Consider the following 23,104-nt stretch of genomic DNA (forward strand, 5'->3'; position numbering starts at 1 on the left):
TTTTAATAGTAACACTGGACAAATTTGAACTATGTTTTTAACAATCTAAAAATAGTTTTATTATTTCTACCAACTGAATTTTTTTACGTTAACTTGCGATCATAGGGCCAAAACTAACTTCTATAGTCGTACAGATGTCGCAGTATTTCTGGCAGGGAAAATCATAAACAACTGTTTTTTTTTATAAGGGACAAATGTCGATCTATGGCATAAATTTGTAGTGTTTTGTAAAATGTAAATAGAATTTTATTGCTTCTTTGTGGATATTACTTTTTGTGTTAAATTCTGTGTTTCGGCAGTGTTGATTGTTTTTTGGTTCTAAACTGTAAGACTGGAAGATTGCCTTGCTCACTCACATACTAAAAAGGCACTTTTTCTGATAAATATTGCGAGTCGCAGTTACTGCTTCTAACTTTATTTGTCATGTACCTACTTATATAAATTCAAGCACTAGCCGGTTGAAAATGGGAATTACGCACCCAGAAACTTATATTTCTGTACCGTTGTACTCATGTAGATCTACTTAGCACTTATTACTAAACTAATCTACCTAACATTCAAGTCTTTCTGATTCTAAGTAGTTACAAAGTTTCCCTGATTTTAATTTCAAGGATTTGGTAAGTTTGCGTATGTTTCAGCTGCAATACGCTTGAGAGATTCCGATTCCGACGGACCGGTAGCGTCGACCATGTTTCTCAGAACGCTTTCTTCCCGTTGCAGAAGAACATGAGGAGCGTCGAATTCGCGTGCCTTACCGGCATCCATTACCAAGATCCGGTCGGAATCCATTACCGTGTGTAGACGATGAGCCACCGTTAAAACGGTGCAATCTTTGAATTTTTCCCGGATCGTGCGCTGTATCAGTGCGTCAGTCCTATAATAGAAAAATAATGTTTTGAATGTTCGAAACAATTTTCGCATTTATGCTTACTGTGGATCAACGTTGGCAGTAGCTTCATCAAGCACCAAAATTTTGTTATTCCTCAAGATTGCTCTTGCCAGACAGATCAGCTGTCGTTGGCCTACGCTGAAATTGGTTCCACTTTCGGTGACCATATAGTCCAACCCGCTAACCGCTGATCTTAACTCCACTTCATTGATTGCTTTCCATAAACTATCATCATCATAGAGATTGAAGGGATCTAAATTGTACCTGATGGTAGCACTGAAGAGCACCGGGTCTTGAGGAATGATGGAAATCTTTGATCTCAGTGACTCCAGTGTCACCACGCCGGAATCGATTCCATCAATTAGAATCTTTCCTTCGATCGGCGCCAGTCGGAAGAGTGCTCCAATCAGGGAAGATTTTCCGGCTCCCGTTCGACCGACGATTCCAACTTTCCAAGTCGGTGCGATAGTCAAATCTAAATTCTTAAGTATCGGTGCGCCGTCACAATCGTATCGTAATGTCATATTCTGGAACTCTATTTGACCTTTCCAAGGCCAATCACTGGGCGGAACTTTGGGCGGATTATTTTCCGAAGGGACTTCAGTGTATTGGATGACACGCTCTACTGCCGTCATCTGTTGCATTGACTCTGCCGTCTGACGGATACCGTATTGGACCATCCCGGTGAGGATCATTGCCTGTGAGATCGCAAGACCAACGTTGGCACTGTAAGTTGCTAAAAAAATAAGAGTTTTTTCATTGTTATTTAAGAGAAAATTTTAGTTTCCATTATACGTACAATCATGCAGCATAAGGAAACTGAACGTAACGCAAGCTACGAAGGCTGTACTGATGCAATCCAACCATAATCCAAGAGCGGCATTGCTGGACATAGTCAACTGCCAGACGGCGGAGTGTACATTTTGCAGAGCATCAAATTCTTGTGTGATCTTTTGTTGAGCAGCGTTAGCGCGTATCGTGGAAAGTCCAGTCAATGTTGCCGAGAGGTGCGAGAAAACTGGACTTCGAGCTATAACATAAAGAAACGACCTGTTTAGAATGAGGGTTACGCGAACTATGTCATACTTCGACTTACTTATTCCTTCCAGGCGTTTTAAATCCTGTGCCGGTCTTAAGTACAATTTTAGAGCTCCTGCAAACAAAACCACAGCACCCAACAGCGCTACCAGTAGGATTGGATTGACGATGGCTATCACAACCAATATTCCGACCATTACCAGTAGCACCTGGACAGCATCCATGATCGCTTTTGGCAAGAGTTCATCAATTGCTCCCATGTCCTTGGAGAAACGATTCAGGATACGCCCCGATGGGTTGGTGTCGAAAAATCGCATTGGAGCCGCTAGCATTTTGGCAAACATCCGGTCATGCAGCGTTCTTGACGCTTTCATACAGATGTTGAAAAACAAATACCCACGGAAGATAGTGAAAAATATCACTGCAATTATGAATACTCCGTACATTGAGAGATAATCTCCGGTAGAGTATTCTACTGGAATATCTTCGAGACGCAGCTCTTCTTGTCGGGTCCAGTAGGTTACGAAGTAATCTGATCCGCTAACAACGACTTGAGTAAACACAAGCGTAATAAAAGTAAACAATAACAGATAAGCATTGCCGCCAGCCAAGAAGTACGTTGTCCAAACTTTCAGTGGAAGACTGCCTTCAGCCTGATCTTCGGCCACTGTTCTACCCAGATTCTCACTGACGCTCGACTAAAAATAGAAGCCAGAATAACTGGATGAAGTATTTTTTGCGTCCAACAAACTTACAGCTAAGGATGATGGTCCCGGGATTGAAGACGAGCTTTTTAATAATTTGTTATTGCTCGACCTAACACCGTCAATAAATGGAATCTCTTCATCCATTATATCCTCGATTTCTTCCTCATCCGGAGTTTCTTTTTTCGCTTCTGTTGATCCCAACAGTTTGCCGAAATCCAAGTTGCTTTTGGAAAGCTCTTCATAAGTTCCTTGCATTAAAATTTTACCCTAAAATTTAGTTAAGGTAATTGAAGTAATCTTATTCGTTGAAATATAACTCACATGCTCCAATATAATAATCCAGTCGGCGTCCTTCAAAAAGTGAACCTGATGTGTGACGAGAATCCGCGTTGCCTGCTGTTTCGCCAGGTAACCCTTTGGTCCCATAACCTCATCGAATAGATGCCGACCAACGTGAGTATCGACAGCACTGAGGGGGTCATCCAGCAGATAAACAGATGCGTTCTTATAAACCGCACGTGCTAAATTTACCCGCGCTCGTTGACCACCGGAAAGCGATGTTCCTCGCTCACCTACTGTAGATTTATCTCCTTCGGGGAGTTGTTCAAAATCCGTCAGCAAAGCACAATGTTCTACCACTTCCTGATACCGTTTACGATCGTACGACAATCCAAACAGTATGTTATTTCTTACAGTGCCGGTAAATAACCAGGGTTCTTGACTTCCATAGGACATCTCTCCGTTGATAATCGCTTCTCCGTTCAGAATAGGTAGCTCTCCCAGTAACAACTGGAGCAACGAACTTTTACCAGCACCGACCGGTCCAACGATAGCCAACAGTTGACCATTTTTAGCATTGAGAGTAATATTTTCGAGAGTTTTTTCTTTACCGTTATCCCAACTGGCTGAAACATTGTTCAGCTCAACGGCATTTCTTTGTCCAGTAGGTGTTTTTTTGTTGATGATCTCCAAATCATTCTTTAGTAAGCCAGTCATTTTTGTGTCTTGCTCGTCTATTTCAAGAAATTCTTGAATCCTGTCAATGGACACCAATGCCTCCGCTCCAAGGGAAACAGCCAGCGGGTAGAAGATAGCAGCAGTGAGCTGGAGAATGTTGAAAAACTGTGCCATTGGAAACACGATATCAGCTGTTATAGCACGGCCCTCAAAATAACAAGTAGCAATCGCTAAGAACAGCGTGGACCGTTCAGTGAACATCATGGTACTTAGATAAATACCACGAATATATGAAGCCCAACGTATTTGGCGCACTTCTTTCTTACGTGCCAGTGACACCACCGTGTGAAACGGTTTTTCCCACGCATACATCTTAATGACCTGAATCCCCTGGATAAGCTCGTTCATTATGCCGACTCTCTGATCGGTTCGTTGGGCAACTCGCATACGAAGAACGGACTGCAGTCTCCCCAGTCCAGTTTGAACGGGAATAGTTTTCACTAGCAAACCCACCACACCGACTACAGCCGCCCACTGGACGCTACGCCAGATGAGGTAGCATGTGAAAACTGCCTGCAAAACAAAATCATATCATTATTGATCGGGCAATCAGTGCCGTACATTCTACGAACCTGAAAAGGTAACACCCAGACATAGTGCAGAAAGATGAATCCATAGTCCAACCTACTGACGTCGTTCGAGAGCAAATTGATTAGATAACCGGCTGGAGTAGAACCGGCCGCCTTCTTGGAGATTCGTAGTGTCTTTCGATAGATAGCAGAACAGCATGCGATTCTCATCCGAGCCCCAACTAAGCGTTGACGCAGATCGGAATGATGAGCGCAGAAACATCCCAGCAAGGTCAGCAGAACCAGTATCGCAGCCAGCCAGTGCACGTCGTTCCACGCATAATTAATTATGTCAGTGGCACTTGATAGCGAGTGAACCCGGCTCGGTTCGTCTTCGTCATTGAGGTCAATATACCCATCGTCGCGGCTGTTGCTGTAATCTAAGCGGGAAGCAAGACAGACCAAGGGCTGATAGCTTTAGTGATTGGTTATGAGCACAGCGCAATCAGTATAATCATTATTTATTGAGAATCGTTAAGTTGGAACACTTAAAGATTTCATGAAACAACTCACCATCGTCGCCGTAATCGTCGCTGTTAACGCGGTTAGATTTAAGACTGTTTTTGCTCCCGTCGATGCTTCGGCGCATTCTATCCAACTCGGTTTCATTTCGGTCGGTATCTAGGAGAAAGTGCAAGGTGGTAGTAAGAAAAACATCCGGTGCCTGGGGAGAAACCGTAGTTGTCTGGTTCATTAGGCTGCCACTTTCGGTTGAATTCGTTGGAACTTGGAATTGGATCAAAAGCTGGGCTAAGACTACTGGAAGGATGGATCTATATGTTTTGTACGAAGAAAATAACGATTAGTTATTGGATGGCTCTTTTTGACTTCCAATAAGGTTCTCACTTGATAAGCACAAACATAAACACTAGGAAACCATCGAAAATGCATTGTGTGTAGAATGTACGGAAGAGAGCGGTTCGCAGCCGGGGAGGTCGATTCTGCTTTTTGGCTAGCGCCGTTTCTGAGTTCCATTGTCTGGAAAAAATATAAAACTTATCAGTTAATGAATCGTAGTCATGATAAGATGAAATTGATTATTATTATTTATTGATTTCAACTGAATACTTTTTAAATTAGAAAAGGAACGCGGTCCATTTCAGCTGTTTTGTGGCATGTAACCTCTTTACAACCTTTCTTAACCTCAGTTTGTTCATCTTCTTCAATTTCTCTCCCGTTTCTGTCGACAGCTCTTTCCCCTTCGCCGTCAAACCTCCAAAAGTTGTTTTTTTTTTATTATTAAGAGGGGGATTTGTTAGTAGCTTAAGTATTTATGATAAATATTAGTAAATAATGAGTATGTGTGTCCAATCACAAATGGTGACTTCTCAACACTGTTAGTAATTTGTAATTTTAATTGTTAGGATTTGTTTGCTTTCGCAATCAGGACTTATCATTCGTAGGGATTTAAACCTACTTGTCAAAAAAGGAAAGTAAACTTACAACTAACTTAAATGCTAACTTATTGACTATAAAGAGAGCCTATCGAAGCAATTGAGGATTGCAACGATTTCTGTCGAAAATTGTTAATAATTTTATTTGACATAGCTTCTAATGGTTCAACACCAGTAAGTCTATGTAATTTTAGTGTACCAAACCAAGGAGGACGCTTCAAAATCATTTTCAGAATTTTATTCTGAAACCTTTGGAGCGTTTTCTTCCTTGTTGAACAGCAACTTGACCAGATCGGTACAGCATAAAGCATTGCTGGTCTAAAAATTTGTTTGTAAATCAAAAGTTTGTTCTTTAAACAAAGTTTAGAATTCCTGTTAATGAGAGGATATAAACATCTCGTATATTTGATGCACTTGGCTTCTTTACTCTCAATGTGCTCTTTGAAAATAAGTTTTTTATCATAAATTAGTCCCAAGTACTTAACCTTGTCAGACCAACTTAAAATAATCCCAAGTTCAGTTTGAACTTCAATTCCCAAAGTTTCAATAACTTTCGTCTCAAGATGGGGAAGAGCACGATGTTTGATTCGGCGATGAATAACAATTCCAACTCCACCGCCGGAACCCTGAATCCTATCATATCTATGAGCCACGTAATTGGGATCATATTTTAATTTCATGTTAGGTTTCAAAAATGTTTCAGTAATAATTGCAATATGCACATTATTTACTGTTAAAAAATTAAAAAGCTCATTCTCATTGGTCTTCAATGAGCGAGCATTCCAATTTAAAATTTTGATCGGTTTATTTAAAATCATTGCTAAATTTTAAATTAGAAACAATTTTAATTGTAAAATTTGTACCAATTTGAATGGCTTCAAACATTGATTTTGCCTGCAACATGGCGTTCATGAGATCGAACATTGCCTGTTGCAGAAAAGAAAGTTTACCTGCCGTAACAGGCCCCAGGCAGTTGACGAACTACCAACATTAGGCGGTAGAATGTTCGAACTACCTGTAACCTGTGCATAAGTTAAACGAGTATGCAAAGGAGTAGAAGAAGTGGGCGGTACTGGTACGCTTGGAGAATTTTGTTTTGAAGTTTGTTTTGATTGGGAAATTGATATTTGTTTACCTTGCCTTGCCTTAACAATTTGTTTACCTTGCCTTGCCTTAACTAAACGGACTGGGCATTGGTAAAAAATTTGACATATGGTTGCCGTTACAATTCGTAAAAAAATTGTACATCTTGTCAGTTAAATACTGAACAAGACGATCACGACCCTTTATTGAGTCGGCTAATAAGCCGTATTCACCTCTACGGCCAATTTGATAGGTAAAATTAACGTCAGAAACAAACGTTGAAAGTTCCTTTTCGAATATATTAAATTCAGAAGAAATAGTTACCACAATAGGTGAAACTTTCTCCTTTTTTAAAGATTTTACATTTTGTATAGTTTCATTATTAATAACTTCCATTTCACCAGCTTCTTGCTCAGGCAAAATATCAAAAGGATTGTCACTACAGACACTCGAAGTGTCAGTAACAGATGCCTCTCTTTTCCTCCCCGCAGCGATGCGTGGTTTCTTTTTTCGTCCAGCCATTTCAGGTGATACGAAAAAAGTTAAAACAAATGTTAAATTCAAAAGTAGGTAGTCTTGAGAAAGACTGATGGGAAATAATTTTCAGGTAGTCTTTAAAAGACACACTGACAAAACACAAACTTTGAAGCTATAGGCAGTCAAAGACCAGTCCACAAGCAACCGAAAACACGTCTGATCTGTAGGACAGTTCAAGACGCACTGCTCCAAAAGTTGTTTTTAACGCATTACCACCAGCATCTAGTTATCAGGTTCCCTTTCGTGTCGTTGCACTTGTCAACGATTGATACAATTCAGTTTCGGATTTCGTTGACTAGTTATAAAACCTTCCAGTGTCGTGCCTGAGAACCTTATCTAAGCTTCCACGAGAGATCATTTGCAGTGTTCGCCTTTCTGCTCCACCCTCCCGATATGTCTCCCTCATCTGGCGGGTCACACAATTTGTTGCAAACATCATGCAAACACGAGCTGGTTGAACTAATCCTATCCAACATTTCGTTTACGTTCCCGGTGACGATGTTTATATCATGTTTTGGATACTCTCCGCATATTTCATCGAAGAGATATCTAAACTCCTCTTTCAAACCATCGGGTTTGTTGCTCGTCGGTGCAGGCTTTAATTGAAGAATCTGCCCTTGATTTTCAACACGCATAAGCGGTGACAGATGGGACTCCAACCTCCAACTAACGACACGTTTGATTGGTTTTCCTTACATGACGAAATCGACGCCACGTTCACCTCTGTTGACGCCATTGCATTGTGGTATAGACTGTTCCGAAAATTATAAATACATCTTCTTTCTCGAATAAAACAAAAAATACAGGATTTTTCGGGTCATTTTATTCTGAAATATAGATAATAAGTGTTTTCTTTCCAGTTTCAATTCGAGTTGGGATTATTTTTCGTAGGATACGCGAGTTCTCTAACTTTTCTCTTCACACTACTCATAAGCTTTTGCACAGTGTGTTCTCTGACCATTTTTACCACTTTAAGCCAATCTTTTTTAAATTTTTCAACATTGTCCGCTGGTTTGACATATTTTCCAGCTTTGCCTTGGTCAAAGCCCAAAAAGTTTCAATAGGACGAATTTCAGGGCAGTTTGAAGGATTCATCTCCTTTGGGACACATGTGACATTATTTGTTTTATACCACCCTAGTGCATACTTAGAGTAATGGCAGGAAGCAAGATCGGGCCAAAAGATTGGAGGATTGTTATGCTGCTTAACCATGGGTAACAACCTTTTCTGCAAACACTCTTTCACGTAAATTTTACCATTCATTGTGTCATTCGTAATGAATAGACGAGATATTTTCCCACATTCACAAATGGCCTGTCAAACCATTACCTTCTTGCCGAATTTTCTGGTGTAAATGGCTTTTACTGGTCCAGTGACATCCTTTCCCTTCGGTGATGTATAAAATTGCGGTCCTGGCAGAGTCTCATAGTCCAGTTTTATGTAGGTTTCGTCATCCATGATAACACACCCCATTTTTTTGGTCAGAAGTTTGTCATAAAGCTTCCGAGCTCTCGGTTTCACAGATGCAGCTTGTTTTGGATTTCGTTTTGGCTGCTTCTGCTTCCGACGGGTCTGCAGACCCATTCTTCCCTTGGCACGCATAACGTTACTCGCCGAGGTTCAAGCTTTCTCGCCACATCTCGTACTGATACTGAAGGATGCCGCTTGTAGTATTCCTTAACTTTTTTGTCCATTGTGGGATCAACAGGCCCGGGTTTTCTACCACGTCTTGGGCAATCAGTTAATGTGCACTCTTCACAATACTTCCGCAATACATAAGTTTGAACTGCTCCAACACTTATACCTTCTTCTCTGACTAAAAAGCCGTTCACTCCGGATCAGATGCAGTTGTACGCTACACAGACAGACGATTACAGACACTCTTCTAAGTAAGCACTCGACCAAGATTACCTCCGAGGTTAGGACCCGCTCTACAATGAGGTTACTCGTATCCCAGTCAGCACCCCGAAGAGGTTAAGATAGGAACGTTTTCGCTAGAGGTGACAGGTCGCAGCAGTGTCTAGATTTACACTATAGTCAAAATTTGCCAACCAAGCTGCATTTTTGAATCAATTCACTTATCAATCATTCTCTTGAAAAGGGCTCCCCTGCACTAAAACAACGAAAATATGCAAATAGTATAACATATGCCGTGCAAAGCACTGGATTTTTATTCGTCTGTAACTAAGTGAAAATGGCACTAGTGGCGACAGCAATCAACAATGAGCAATTCTCGCTGAAACTAGGCCACTAGGTGCACATGGTCTTTCAAATTTGATATGAATGCACATAGTTATTAGAAATAGAGAAAAAATGATAATGCCATTTTTGTTTGATCGAATTTGTTGACCCCTTGGTCACCAAGGGGCGAAACAGTTTTCAGGAAAGTTGATATTTTAGCAATTCTTGATGTATTATTTGAGCTATATCTCTAGAATTCGTAATGTAAAGTACTACAAAAAGCACTTTTCTGTAAAGCGGAATGGTAGGGCTTTCATTTGAAGTGATCAGAATTTCGGCCGCCATCTTGAATTTGGCCGCCATCTTGGATTATATCAGAAAAATGCAATTTTGATCGTGTTCGCAACTACCGATTTTCGATCTGAGAGCAGCATTGGAAAGCTGAGAAAAAATGCTATAAGATGCAAGAAAAAATTTGATGAGCATCAGTGTTAACCCATCAATTGAAGCTATTTTCCAAGCTGAGTTTCAAAATATTCATCGTACATCGCGCGATCAACGTAGTAACCTGTCTACTGAGACCAAGTGAATGCACATGTTATAACCCTACTGGCTCCATATATCATAATCGATTGATGCTACAAATAGTACGTCACTACTGTTTTTTGAGCGTATCCGATCCGTTTTTTGAGCGTATCCGATGGAAAGGTATGGGGTGCAGTTTGCCAGCGAGGTAAGCTTTCACTGATTTCAATCGACAAAGGCGTCAAAGCCAATACTGTTTATTATAAAACGGAAGTTTTGGAAGAAATGGTTGCCGAATCTTCGCAAACTTTTCGGGGATGACCATTTTGTGTTCCAGCGCATACTGCGGTTCAAGGCTGGTGTAGAGACTAGGGATGTTACGGATATTCGCATCCGCATCCGCAAATGGGGAACATCCGCATGAAAATTGACATCCGTATTCGCATCCGCATCCGCATCATACCATGCGGATATGGAAAAATATCGCTTCATAAAATTTTGTAGAAAAATTTATCTTGGTGTATTTACTGCTCACCCAAATAACTATTGCACTGGGGAGGGAGATGGTCATCTGAAATAAGCAAAACAAAACATAAGAGATGCTACGGGTATCCGCATCCGCATGAAAATTGACATCTGCATCCGTAATCACATATCCGCATCCGCATCTGCACATGCCTGAAAAATTACATCCGTAACATCCCTGGTAGAGATAATTCGACGAATTTTCTGGAAAACAATGCATGGCTGCCAACTCCCCAGATTTGAACCCAATGGACTTTTTCAACTGATTTTACAAGATGTCGAAGATTGCTGATTACAAGATCTACCGATTGAAACATTTTAAAGCGGTTACCCAGAAAATATGTTATGAAATACCAATGGAATCCGTGCGTTTCGCCTGCGGGAGCTTCGGAAAGCGTTTTAAGTTGGTGGGTTATTTCAAAACATCTGCTGGAGATGTTCACTATGAGCAGTACTTTTAATAAAAATACTCATAAATTAAAAATACCAAAGATTAATCTTTCCAGTCTGCGAATTCTCGACCGCACCCCAACAGGAACATTTTCACCAAGCATTAAAGCCGGATAGTTATAAATTATACTGCTGCGTTGAGATTGTTTACTCGTGTAAAAACTACTTACTATTTAGATAACGTGAAATAAATGTTTACATCGTCTTACAAGAGAGTCTCGTAGGATTGTTTGCTGAGTAAACTGTAATTTAGCATAAAGTCTGTTCCATACAATTTGCTTTTAGAAAATTTCATTATTTTAATTTTTTTTCCAGTTTATGCAACCGAGCGTCGTCCAAAAAAAACATGTAGTTATTTCTTGTAATATAACAGCAGAACATCGAATATGGAAATAGTGTATAAAAAGTTACTCAAGTTGTATTATTCAGTACACCCGAGATGAATCAAAAAAGAAAAAGCATTTATATTTTTCAATACTGCAGAGAAAATGTATCAAAAGTGACACATTTTCTCTAATGACAATCTATTAGTTGAATCATCATTAGGAATAACTAAATATGATAATTAATTTCGTTAAAACATTCTGGTTGGCGAGCGCACTTTTAAGCGGTTTTTTTCACAAATTAATTTTCTTTCAATTCAATCGGTGGATAATAAACTTTACTACTAATAATTTACAGGAAATAGCACAAAAAATGTTTTTAATAATTTGACTATATCGAAATTAAAAATTCCAAACATCTATCCTCTATCCGTAATCCTTACTAATGATATTCTCACTATTGAGTTTCACCCCGGTATTGTTCAGCATGAGTCTACAGAAAGTCTTCGTTGAGATAAATTCGTTTGTGAGAAATGATTTTTCGCAGATTACTCTCTCAACTAATTATCCTTCAAATAATTTCAACTATTCGCCTGCACTAATATACTTAAAAAAAATTCTAAACACGAAAACGAAAACGTTGTCGAAAATTGCCTTGAAATTTTAAAATACAATATTCCCAAATTTCAATTTTATTGTAAATGGTCTTGGTAAGTCAACAAAGCCTGTTTCCACGGTACACTCATAATCTTATCTACAATTGTTTTGCAATAATTCAGGTGAAGGTCATACTAGATTTTGAAGTGCTTATTGAGAATTGTACTTACTGCTCCAGCTGGTCTCCGAGATCCTCCGACTTATCCTTCTTGAGGCACTTGGTAAGATCATCCTTGTTGAGCCCCCAGCGGGAGCCTTTGTAGAACAGTGGTAGCAACCAGGTGAACAGCAGTTGCGAAACGCAAAACGCTCCCTTGCGAGGATTTTTCTTCTCCGGTTTTCGTGAACTATCCATTGCGACTGGGTTTTTTTTTTCAATCACTTTTGCTGAAGATTCATAATTTTCGGGACTTTACAAATTATAGTCACACACGCGCGCTCGAACTATTTTTCCGCAACTAGGCGATCAATTGATGACACTAAAAAACGTACAAGGTTTGTGGTGCAAGTTTAAGGAAGGAAGCCGGTGGTTAAATCATTTGGTGGTTTTTAGTATGCTCAACGACCTTCGGATGCCGGACAAGGTCGGCACTTCGCGTTGTTGTATAGAATGTGGGTGATTGTTCCGCTAGTTTCGCAATGTTTGATTACAACCGTGAAGGTGAGATTTAATTTGTTACAACCGTGAAGGTGAGATTCAATTTGAATCGAAATTAAACTAATAATTTATATAAATAAACACAGCCTTCGGTCACGAGTACCTTTTGACATAAACAAAAAGTGAGTGAGCATTGTTCTGAACTGCAACATACAGTGTTTATGCACTGTATATAATAAAAATTATCTAACATAAATCAATCGATTGAACTTAATTTTTTTGCAATATTCTTCAAAGCATATTTTTGATGGTACATTTCACATTTTTGGTATCTGAGTAGTAATACTCAGTTACGCTAAATCACTGAATAAAAAAAATGCTGTATCAGCCACTTTTCGGAAGCATCCATTATACCAATTAATTGTTTATCTAGCTCAACCATTGATAGTGCCATTCAACTAGTTTGAAAAGTTTTCGTTTCGTAATGTTACCAAACACACCCGTAGTCACAAACATGGACGAACCTGGCTTTAATATAATTATATTCCGTACTACAATTGATTTGAACCACTCGCTAGTCGCGCGTTTTTGACGCGTGTCTCCGATCAAAAGCCACCGCCGCCGCCGACACAACGCTGGACCTGCACTAAACTCTCGGAACAGACTAACTGGAATGCGGGGCACACGTTCTGCTTTTTGCTACGCTTATCGCTTCTCTCAATAACTATAATGTGACGACAATGCATGTACCGTACCAGCACATAGGGAATAAATCATTGCGTCTTTCTCAAACGAAAAGGGGTGTACCGTTTGAAGAGGACTTGGGAATGAAGCGCGCGTTAAGCGTGAAAGAAGAGGCATTGGCATTGGTCTTCGGTTGGGTGAATTAAGCGGTATATACAAACCAAACAGTAAGATAATATATATTGTTGACTAACCAGACTTTTCACAGGAGTTTCGCAAAGCTGAAAGAGATCGCGCCAGTGTCACTGTCACATGGTGTTAGTGTCACGAAAGATTGATAATTTTAAGCACCTATAACTCAGTTGCCATAATTTATATATCACTGGACAATTAAAATCTAGGAATTGATAAAGTTTAAGTTTTTTTTACATATTTTTTGCGCGGTTGACCTCCTTTGTATGCTGATATGGAACTTAACCGGTGTGAAATAGAAGGCGAAAAAGTTAAGATAGGTGGTAAAAATCTGAGTATGTAGATCTACAAATTTCGGAATAAAATACAGGTGTTTATGATGAATCGCAAATTTTAAATGATAATCTAATGTTCGAATGGAGGCGCTTGGTTACTTCATAGCTTGATGGAGCAGTTGATGCAGTGAAGATTAAAAAAAAAACTACCTGTCTCCAAAATAAAAAAAAAATCCTCCGTAGAAATTTGATATTTTGTGTGAAATAGGCTGAGGAATAGGGTGTCCCAAAAAAAATCGATGTTCAAAAAGTCAAGGTGCTCAGCCCCAAATTGAAAGATAATGTTATTTATAGCATTTTTGTAGAACCTTTCGACTTTCTAAAAAATTGTTTTCAGGTTGCCCAAACGTGATTTATGAAAAAATGACTTTTCTAAGCTACAAACCCACTTTTTGCACTTTTTTCAATTCTGTTCGATTCCTACATTTTTTCGTACATTTTTTTTATTTTTGTGGGGTTGTTTTTGAATATTTTGCCTGGTTTGGTTCAGCATTTTATTCAGTTTTTTGACTCCCAGAGCCTATTAAACATCACAAAAAAAATAATTTTTCTAATGATTTTTAGATAAAACCCTTCAAAACACAAATAAAAAAATTTTTTGAGCTAGAACTGAATATTTCATTGCAAAGCGGGATTTACCACGAAAATTTACATTAAAAAAGATACTTGATATCTTATCGGGGAGCTGAGATATTGGCATTTTTCTATGTGATGGAAAACTATGCATTTGAACAAATATGTTAAATAACTGTTTTATTTTGGGAGATAAAAAATAGCAATGTTCAGAAAACAAATGCATTTTTGGATGGCTGATAACTTAGTAGAAGGTTTCGCAATTTGGAAAAATCTGCGAAAAATGTTAGAACGAAAATTATGATTTTTCGTGAGGAATCAAAATAAAATCTAAAACGATAGGGTCTTTTGAGTATCGAACGCTAAAAAGTGACAAAATACGGGTTTTAGCGTTTTTTGGCGTTTTTATTCCTGTATGGACTCACTGCGACCAGAAACATTGATCTTTTGTGATATCGCCCGGGTGTTTGCTGTATTCCACACTTTCATTACTAGCAACGTCACTATTGAGAGCAAGTGACATAATTATTATAATTCATGCTTGATAGTATGCTTTTTCACCCCTCCTTTTTTACACTTCTTACTTCAACTCCCGCTGCCTCCGGCCAAAATTATCACCAATTACATTTCCCTGCGGAGGTTAAAGCTGAATGTTCCTCTAGCCGGTTTTTTTTTGTAAGATCGATTTATATTTATCAAGAGGTATTTGGCGAGGTTTTGTAGAATTCAACGTGAAGAAAAGGTAAGTGGGGTCCGTTGGCATCGACTTATCCGGATTCTAATAAGATTCGAACCCACGACCACCCACTTGTCAAAGCGGACTCTGTAACCTTGCGGCTGCGAAGCCCCCCGTTTTTTGGCATAGTTATTATTATTTAAATTTTAAGGTAACAATTGACAATCTGTCGGTTCAAAAGTCACATTTTTTGGAAAGAGTTGATTTTTTGGACCCTTCGGGTTTTTTCTCGCAATGATCAATGGTTCCTTTACGGATTTTCGACCTTTTGGTACCAATGAACTCGGAATGAATTCTAGTTCTAGTTCTAGTTGGTAACATATAAACCTTAAAAGGAATAAGATGTCATAGAAAGTTCTACGCGTTGCAAAAATGTACATTTTGAAACACACCTCTTGAATCTGGAACATTTGCAGTTTCCGTTGGTCACGTCAAGTTCTCCAGTAAACTAGGAAACTAGGATAGTTTTTCAGTAAAATGAAACCGATTTCGTCAAATTTAATTCATTTTTCGTTAGCTCTGGCCATTTGATATTAAATGGCAAATTGACAAAATTTTGCCTGTCTCAATCATACAAAGACCCCCGTACGTACAAAGATGGTCACACCATCTACCAGAGCTGCGGCAACACACACGAGCTGAGCACAGGCTTCATTGTGATGGGCAAAATGCAGGAGCGCGAGATTGGGTGGTGGCCAATCGACAATAGAATGTGCAAGTTGATGACCAAAGGTCTTTTCTTCAGCGTTAGCATCATTAACGTGCCCAGCCCTCACCTAGGAAATAACGATGACGATAAGGACGCCTTTTCCCCGCAGCAGAAGCGTGCATACGATAGCTGCCCATACATGACGTCAAAATTGTTATCGGAGATCTCAACGCTCAGGATGGTTAAGAGAAGGAACTCAGACCGGTTATTGGAAAGTTCAGCGCACACCGGCTCACGAACGAGAACGGCTTTCGACTCATTGACTTCGTCGCCTCCAAGAACATGGTCATACGTAGTACCTATCCAGTATAGCCTCCAATATCGGTACATTTGCAGCTCACCACAACAGACTAAAACACAAATCGATCACGTTTTGATTGATGAAAGGCACTTCCCGGATATTATCGACGCCTGAACCCATCGTGGCACAAACGTCGATTCTGACCACCATCCCCAGATGGTCAGAATGCGCCAAAGACCTTCAGTTGTCAACAACATCCAATCTGGGATGTCACATATACAGATTAATCTGTATTTTACAGATTTTTGAGCCGAAGTAACGTTACATAATCTGTATATACAAATATAGAGCAAGATCGCGCGAAATGACCTATGGTCGAATATCGACCATTTTTGATTTGAATGAAACTTTGCACACGTATTTGGCTTAAAAAACTGAGCATTTTTCACAGATGGAGAGATTTTTTACACCCATGAATTACATTCTAAAAGGGCGTATGCCTTTTGGCATAGGTTTTATTCGAAGCATTGTAGCCCAGAAACCGTTGGTTGTATAGAAAAACTGTCTGAGAATGAGTTGTAGAGAATTAAAAATGCACCTTAAAAAAAATATACACTGTACAAAAAAAATTTTTTTTGACCAAAAAAAATTAATAATAAACAGTAAATTTCAATTTAAAAAAAAAGAGTTGATTTTTTTTTTAAAGAAACTTGACGTTAATACGCAACTTTATAAAAAAGGCCAAGATGGAGAAATGAAAAATAATTTTTTTTATGGTAGATAAATTTTTTTATAAAAATTCTAATTTAAACATTTTACAAAATATTTGTATTTCAATGATTTTAAAAGATGCAGAGATTCATTTTGAATCAATAAGCTCTTGGTAGTAAACATTCTAAAGGCATTGGTTTTCGAGTTATCTCTAATTTAAGCTCGAAAAATTATAATTATTTAGGAGAATACACGTTTTTCTTAATTTGTCCATGATTCTCCAGCAAAAACCATACGTTCATTGGAATGCTTGATCAGAAATATAGAATTCATTCTTTGACAACAAAACGATTGGGCGAACGGTTCTCAAGAAAAGAGTTAAATGTTCTAAGTGATATAAATATATATAAGAATCAAATATTTATTTTCGAGTTTTATTATCTTAGGAACATATTTTTTTATGACATAGATACTTTACAGAACTAGTTTCACCTTATATTTTATATACATCATAAGTTTGTTCGAATGTTTTATAAAAATGTTTTATAAAATAATATGTTTGTCGTGCAACACTACCTACTTGTTTACTAATAATAACTGTTTGTAAAGTACGCAACCAATAACTACTGGGTCACCTATAATATCTGTTTTCGTATATAAATACGATTGCACTACTCCAGATGTGTTAGTAACAGTTCGCATTTTGTGAAGATGAATAAAGTGAAAATGGAATACACCAAGCCCAAATGCTGTAAACCCTTTCCTGATCATCGGTGCTCATCAAGCTTATGCAAATTAAACGAAAACGTTATTGCAAAATCAAAAATATTGAACAGTCAAGCTCATTTTAATACGTCTTTATCAATTTGTGATTCGTGTAGTTATTGGAATGATAGTCAAGCCACCATTCATCCCTTCGTTGTTTACTATTCAGAACATGGAACACTTAGAAATATCAGCTTCATCATAATATCGGAAGTACTCCATCATGATACTGTTGCGGTTCAGGTGTTCATTGCCAAATTAATGAGTTTTTTGAAAACAACAATAGAGTTGAAAAAAGCGATATTAAAGTCTGATGGAGCTGCCTCACAATATAAAAATAGAAAAAACTTTGCAACAAAATATAACGTCGATGCAGAGTGGCATTTTTTTGCGACTTCTCATGGTAAAGGCCCATGCGATGCAATTGGTGGCATATCAAAACGAATGGCAGGAAATGCAAGTTTAGCTAAAGAACATGAACATCCCATTACGAGCGCAAAAGAATTGTATGATTGCAATGAAAATTCATCAAAAATGTCATTTAGTTGGGTATCATATGAAGAATATGAACAAGGAGTAACAGAATGGAGCAATATTTTCAAAAAATCTATAATGAAAGCTGTTACACAAAAGTATTATTCTTTTGTTCCGACTTCAGAAAATAAGATACAAACGAAGCTGTTTTCAAAAGATGCCGAATCATTTACTTATGATGTATATTAAATATAAGGTGAAACTAGTTCTGTAAAGTATCTATGTCATAAAAAAATATGTTCCTAAGATAATAAAACTCGAAAATAAATATTTGATTCTTATATATATTTATATCACTTAGAATATTTAACTCTTTTCTTGAGAATCGTTCGCCCAATCGTTTTGTTGTCGAAGAATGAATTCTATATTTTTGATCAAGCATTCCAATGAACGTATGGTTTTTGCTGGAGAACCATGGACAAATTAAGAAAAACGTGTATTTTCCTAAATAATTATAATTTTTCGAGCTCAAATTAGAAATAACTCGAAAACCAATGCCTTTAGAATGTTTACTACCAAGAGCTTATTGATTCAAAATGACTCTCTGCATCTTTTAAAATCATCAGAATACAAATATTTTGAAAAATGTTTGAATTAGAATTTTCATAAGAAAGTTAATCTACCATAAAAAAATTATTTTTCATTTCTCCATCCTGGACTTTTTTTTTAAAGTTGCGTATTAACGTCAAGTTTCTTTAAGAAAAAAAAATAAATTCAACTCTTTTTTTTTAATTGAAATTTAATCTTTATTTTTAATTTTTTTTGGTCAAAAAAAATTTTTTTTGTGCAGTGTATATTTTTTATGGTGCATTTTTAATTCCCTACAACTCATTCTCAGACAGTTTTTCTATACAACCAACGGTTTCTGGGCTACAATGCTTCGAATAAAACCTATGCCAAAAGGCATACGCCCTTTTAGAATGTAACTCATGGGTGTAAAATATCTCTCCACCTGTGAAAAACGCTCAGCTTGCTAAGCCAAATACGTGTGCAAAGTTTCATTCAAATCAAAAATGGCCGATTAAATTTTCGCGTATTTCCAGGCGATTTGAAATGATTTTGCTCTATACAGACTTTCGTCAAAAAGTACAGATTTATAAATTTTTCAAAATTGATATTAAGTTTAATGAACATTTCAAAATTTTAATGAAATAAATATTAATCAAATAGAATATATTTTTTATTCCTCACAAGTGTCAGCTCCGAAATGGATTTTGTATATATATGTAAAAACTTAAAAAAAATACAAAGTTCTTTATGTTTATACAATACAGATTTTTTTTACAGATATTTTTGTTCCAGATACAGATGCTCAGATTTTTTCGAAGGAAAATACATATTTAAATGTGGCAACCCTGCATCCAATACCGTCACCCGCCAAGGTATGATCTGGAGCGATTTTAATTGAGGCAGCGTTGCCGAATGAGGGCGAGCTTACCGAAGCCTTTGTAAAGGACTGCTGAAGTACTGTGAAAGCAGTTGTTAACAACGCAAGCAAAGGTGCTGTTGACCTCTAGACGAGAAGAATGCTGTGCGGGCATTGATGCCGCAGCAAAGGACCCGTAACGTGTGACAAACAGAAACGAAGGCAGCAGACCCATCGTTTCTGGAATAGAAAGCACCGTCTGGAAGAACTGGACGCAGGCGCGAACTGAAATGGGTCGAGATAAGATGAAGGAATCTTAACGGATGAACGTGAGGTGATCGAAAGGTGGAGGCAGCATTACAATGAACACCTGAATGGCGCAGAGGCAGAGAACCAAGACGGTAGGAGAAACGACTTCGCCAGCACAGCGGACGAGGGAGATATACCGCCCTGCACGAGGTTGGCTTCCTGTCTGCATCAGTAGATATTCAGCACCTGGGATACAGAACAGCTACCCGAGGAGTAGAAGAATGGAGTAATATGCTCAATATACAAGAAAGGCGACAAGTTGGAATGTGAGGACTACTGAGCGATTACGATTTTTAACACAGCCTACAAAGGGCTCTCCCTGATAGATCAGCTTTCGCCGCTAGCACGAAGGTTTGTGGGAAGTTATCAAGCTCGTTTTGTGGATGGGAGATACACAACGGACCAAATTTTTACGCTGCGGCATATCCTCCAAAAGTGTTGCGAATACCAAGTCCTCACGCACCACATCGATTTAAAGGCCGCTTATGACCCTATCGGCCGTGCGAAAATAAGAAAACGGCTTCCCTGCGAAACTAACAAGATCGATTAGGGCCCTGATGGATGGTATACAGTGGTCCCCGTGGTTCTGTGGTTAGCGATGTCGGTCAGCTAGCTCTCCCACACGGTTGTGATATCGGGTTCGATTTCCGATCAGGTCGAGGATCTTTTCGAGCTGGAAATTTTCTCAACTCAGCACTGGGGCACGGTGTATCGTTGTACTTATCCTACAACATGCAAAATGTGCCGAAAACAATATCGATAACGAATTCTCTCAACTAATCTAGTTGATCGAGACCGCATTAGCCACCCAGGCTAGCGTGCGATATTGTTTGTTGGATGCTATACAGTGCTGTGTGAAGGTTTCCCGTGTGGTATCAAGTCCGCTGAAACACGGAGGAGACTTCGGCAAGGCGACGGTCTTTCTTGACTCATGTTTAACATTGCGCTTGAAGGTGTTATGAAACGTGCGGTCTTTTTGAGGTGGAACGGGATGGAATTCAAGCACTATTTTATCATTGTTAACAGTACATGGTTACCAAATTTTTTATAATTTTTATGGGATAAAATTTAACAGAATCATAACAATTTGAACGTTCCTATATGCTAGACAATATGCTGACAATACGGGCGCAAAATTTGACACACGCAGTTGACTTGAAACTAGGAAAAAGTATAAATCGGAATTTTGCGAGGCGCTACACTCTAGAAGCAAGTTTTAGCCCATTTCATAAGATTTTTCGCGGAAATTAGTTGTAATCGCGCTGTTTATTAGTATAAAGAGAAAATTATACTTAGTTTGAGTGGTTACGCGTCCCTTACGTGCCGTATTTGTGACGTGCGACGTGGACCTTTTCGGAAGGACATTCCAGACGATTGCTAAACAGTAGACCAAGCTGAAACGTGAATCAGAAAAGGTTGGATTGAATGTGAATACGTTGAAAACCAAGTATCTGCTAGCAGGGGGAACCTAGTGATCAACGGATATGAGTACGAGATGGTTGACGAATTTGTGTACCTCGAAGCATTGGAAACACCAGACTACTGCAGTAAAGAAACTCGCAGGTGCATTGTAGCTGGTGGAAGTCGTGCCTACTACGGACTTCACAAACTTCGCCCCCGTACCAAGTGCACCATGTACAAGACGCTAGTCCTTAACGGGCACGAAACATGGACAATGCTCAAGAAGGACTTGCAAGCACTAACCGATTTCGAAAGGCGTGCTTAGGACCATCTTCGGTGGAGCATGTTTATCGACGGAGTATCCGGAAGGTCGCTAAAGCTGGAAGGATACAATGGGCGGAGCACGTTGTAAGAATGCCGGACAACAATCCCACAAATCTGGTGTTCGTCTCGAATCCGGCCGGAACAAGACGTACAGACGCGCAACAAGCTAGGTAATGGGACCAAGTGGAGCAAGATCTCGGAAATGTAGGACGGCCAAGAAACTAGGGACAAGCTGCCATGGACTGGGTGCGTTGGAGTAACATTGCGACACAGGTGAAATCTTGAGGGATGTATCATCAGGAATGTAAGTAAGAAAGTTATGCATGCAGAAATTTGTCAAAACGTCGCCGGGGTTTTCACTTCCACCGTTGCTTACGGGAAAACTCATTTAAGTATGTGAAAAGTTATTTTTGCTAGGAGCACCACAACTCGCAGGAATGGTAAAAAGCTATAATCTTTAATTTTTCCTAGTTTGAGCTCTACCCAACAAACTATTTTGTTGCTTATTAAGGTTTAGTTTAGCCAAAATCCGCTTAATAACAGCTCAACATGCTATAAATCAACAAAATTTTGTGTTGTGTAGGTGTTTACCAGTATTATCTTCTGTATTTTTGTTTACAGCCGTATCCGCAAGCATTATTTAATTATGTGACTTTGGTTTCGACTAGAATGGTAGGTGAATATGCCTAAATATGTTTGTACAATTGTCAATTACATTGTGCATCCATAGTAAAACACTGTCGATGACGTGACTACAAAGTTGACTTGCAATCTTATTAATTACTTGAGCTCTGTTGGTTTTAACCAAAAACAAATGAAATGGTGGTCTTTATACATGGCAATTAAGGTTGTTTTTGCGCCGGAACGAAAAAACTCTCACTTTTAGTAAGTTTTGTGCAAATTTCCAATTATAGTGTTTGATCACAATGAAACAAATAGCGATAATTTATAACGTCATATCTGGAGCGATACTGATTCAGTGGTAAACTATGAAGATTCCCCAGGAATACATTTTCCGATACGCGACGATTCACATTGCATAACATGTGTCTATATTGAAAATGCTGAACTAACCACTGCGACAATCTTCCGTGCATAGTACTAAAGTTGAAAAAATGCACAATTAACTACGATTGTTTGAATAATTTGTAGGTATTATAGGCTTTGGATCACTTGTTGCACATTGAACTTGCTTTAGAACTTTGATAGCACTTTGAAAAAAAAAAATCAAATGTCTCACTAAAACACCATCCGAACGACTAAATCTTCGATCTTCGACACGTTCTAGACGATTTCGTCAATTTCAATGTCACTACTATTGAGTGACTGACTCCGGGCTGCCCGTACTTCCAAAAATAATCAGCAGATGGGCGATGAACTGCTATTGCTATCGCTGCTTTACTTTGGTAATAACAGGCCTTCATTAAATTTTAGTAGATTCAACTACATTCAACCACACATTATAATCTTCAGTAATTACTGGATGCACCGATGCTTGTCGTACTATCAATGGTATTGATGTTCGACCGTGGCATCGTGTTTTTAATGATAAATAAATCAAATGGCGGCGGACTGAGGTGCTGATACCAAGCAGCACAACAAAATACTATTCTCACTCAACCTATTCCCAAACACGGTTCGATGCCGACTGTTTTTGGGATTCGCCTGTGTGAGAGTGAACGGGACACTGCCGGTTTGCCAGAGCTGCTGAATGTTTATATTTTACGAAAT

At 38.7% G+C, this 23,104-nt stretch overlaps 1 protein-coding gene across 8 annotated transcripts; it reads right to left on the bottom strand.

Moving 5' to 3' along the window:
- Positions 1–221: 221 nt before the first annotated feature.
- LOC129727294 (ATP-binding cassette subfamily C member 4) lies at positions 222–22,984 on the bottom strand. Of its 8 annotated transcripts, none has more exons than XM_055684992.1 (11): positions 22,854–22,984; positions 12,066–12,374; positions 5,067–5,198; positions 4,734–4,993; positions 4,224–4,600; positions 2,956–4,164; positions 2,683–2,901; positions 1,986–2,625; positions 1,689–1,919; positions 932–1,625; positions 222–874 (listed from the first exon to the last, which is right to left on the bottom strand). In XM_055684992.1, exons 2-11 carry the CDS (start codon positions 12,248–12,250, stop codon positions 607–609), a joined length of 4,215 nt encoding a protein of 1,404 aa, XP_055540967.1. In that variant the 5' UTR covers positions 12,251–12,374; positions 22,854–22,984; the 3' UTR covers positions 222–606. The 8 variants fall into 8 exon arrangements, with proteins under 8 accessions (XP_055540967.1, XP_055540963.1, XP_055540965.1 ...); XM_055684988.1 differs by having other exon boundaries at positions 22,721–22,969; XM_055684990.1 differs by lacking the exon at positions 22,854–22,984 and adding an exon at positions 22,448–22,706.
- Between the last annotated feature and the right edge of the window lie 120 nt (positions 22,985–23,104).

The sequence above is a fragment of the Wyeomyia smithii genome, chromosome 3, assembly GCF_029784165.1.
Source record: "Wyeomyia smithii strain HCP4-BCI-WySm-NY-G18 chromosome 3, ASM2978416v1, whole genome shotgun sequence".
Taxonomy (NCBI): domain Eukaryota; kingdom Metazoa; phylum Arthropoda; class Insecta; order Diptera; family Culicidae; genus Wyeomyia; species Wyeomyia smithii.

What these genes read in the sequence shown, in the direction of transcription:
- LOC129727294 (XM_055684992.1), bottom strand. Translation starts at nt 12,250, where the DNA reads ATGGATAGTTCACGAAAACCGGAGAAGAAAAATCCTCGCAAGGGAGCG. An exon ending in AAAACGCCTGGAAGGAATAA is followed by an intron (nt 1,920 to 1,985) that starts GTAAGTCGAAGT and finishes TTTATGTTATAG; the next exon opens with CTCGAAGTCCAGTTTTCTCG. An exon ending in ACTGCCAACGTTGATCCACA is followed by an intron (nt 875 to 931) that starts GTAAGCATAAAT and finishes TTTCTATTATAG; the next exon opens with GACTGACGCACTGATACAGC.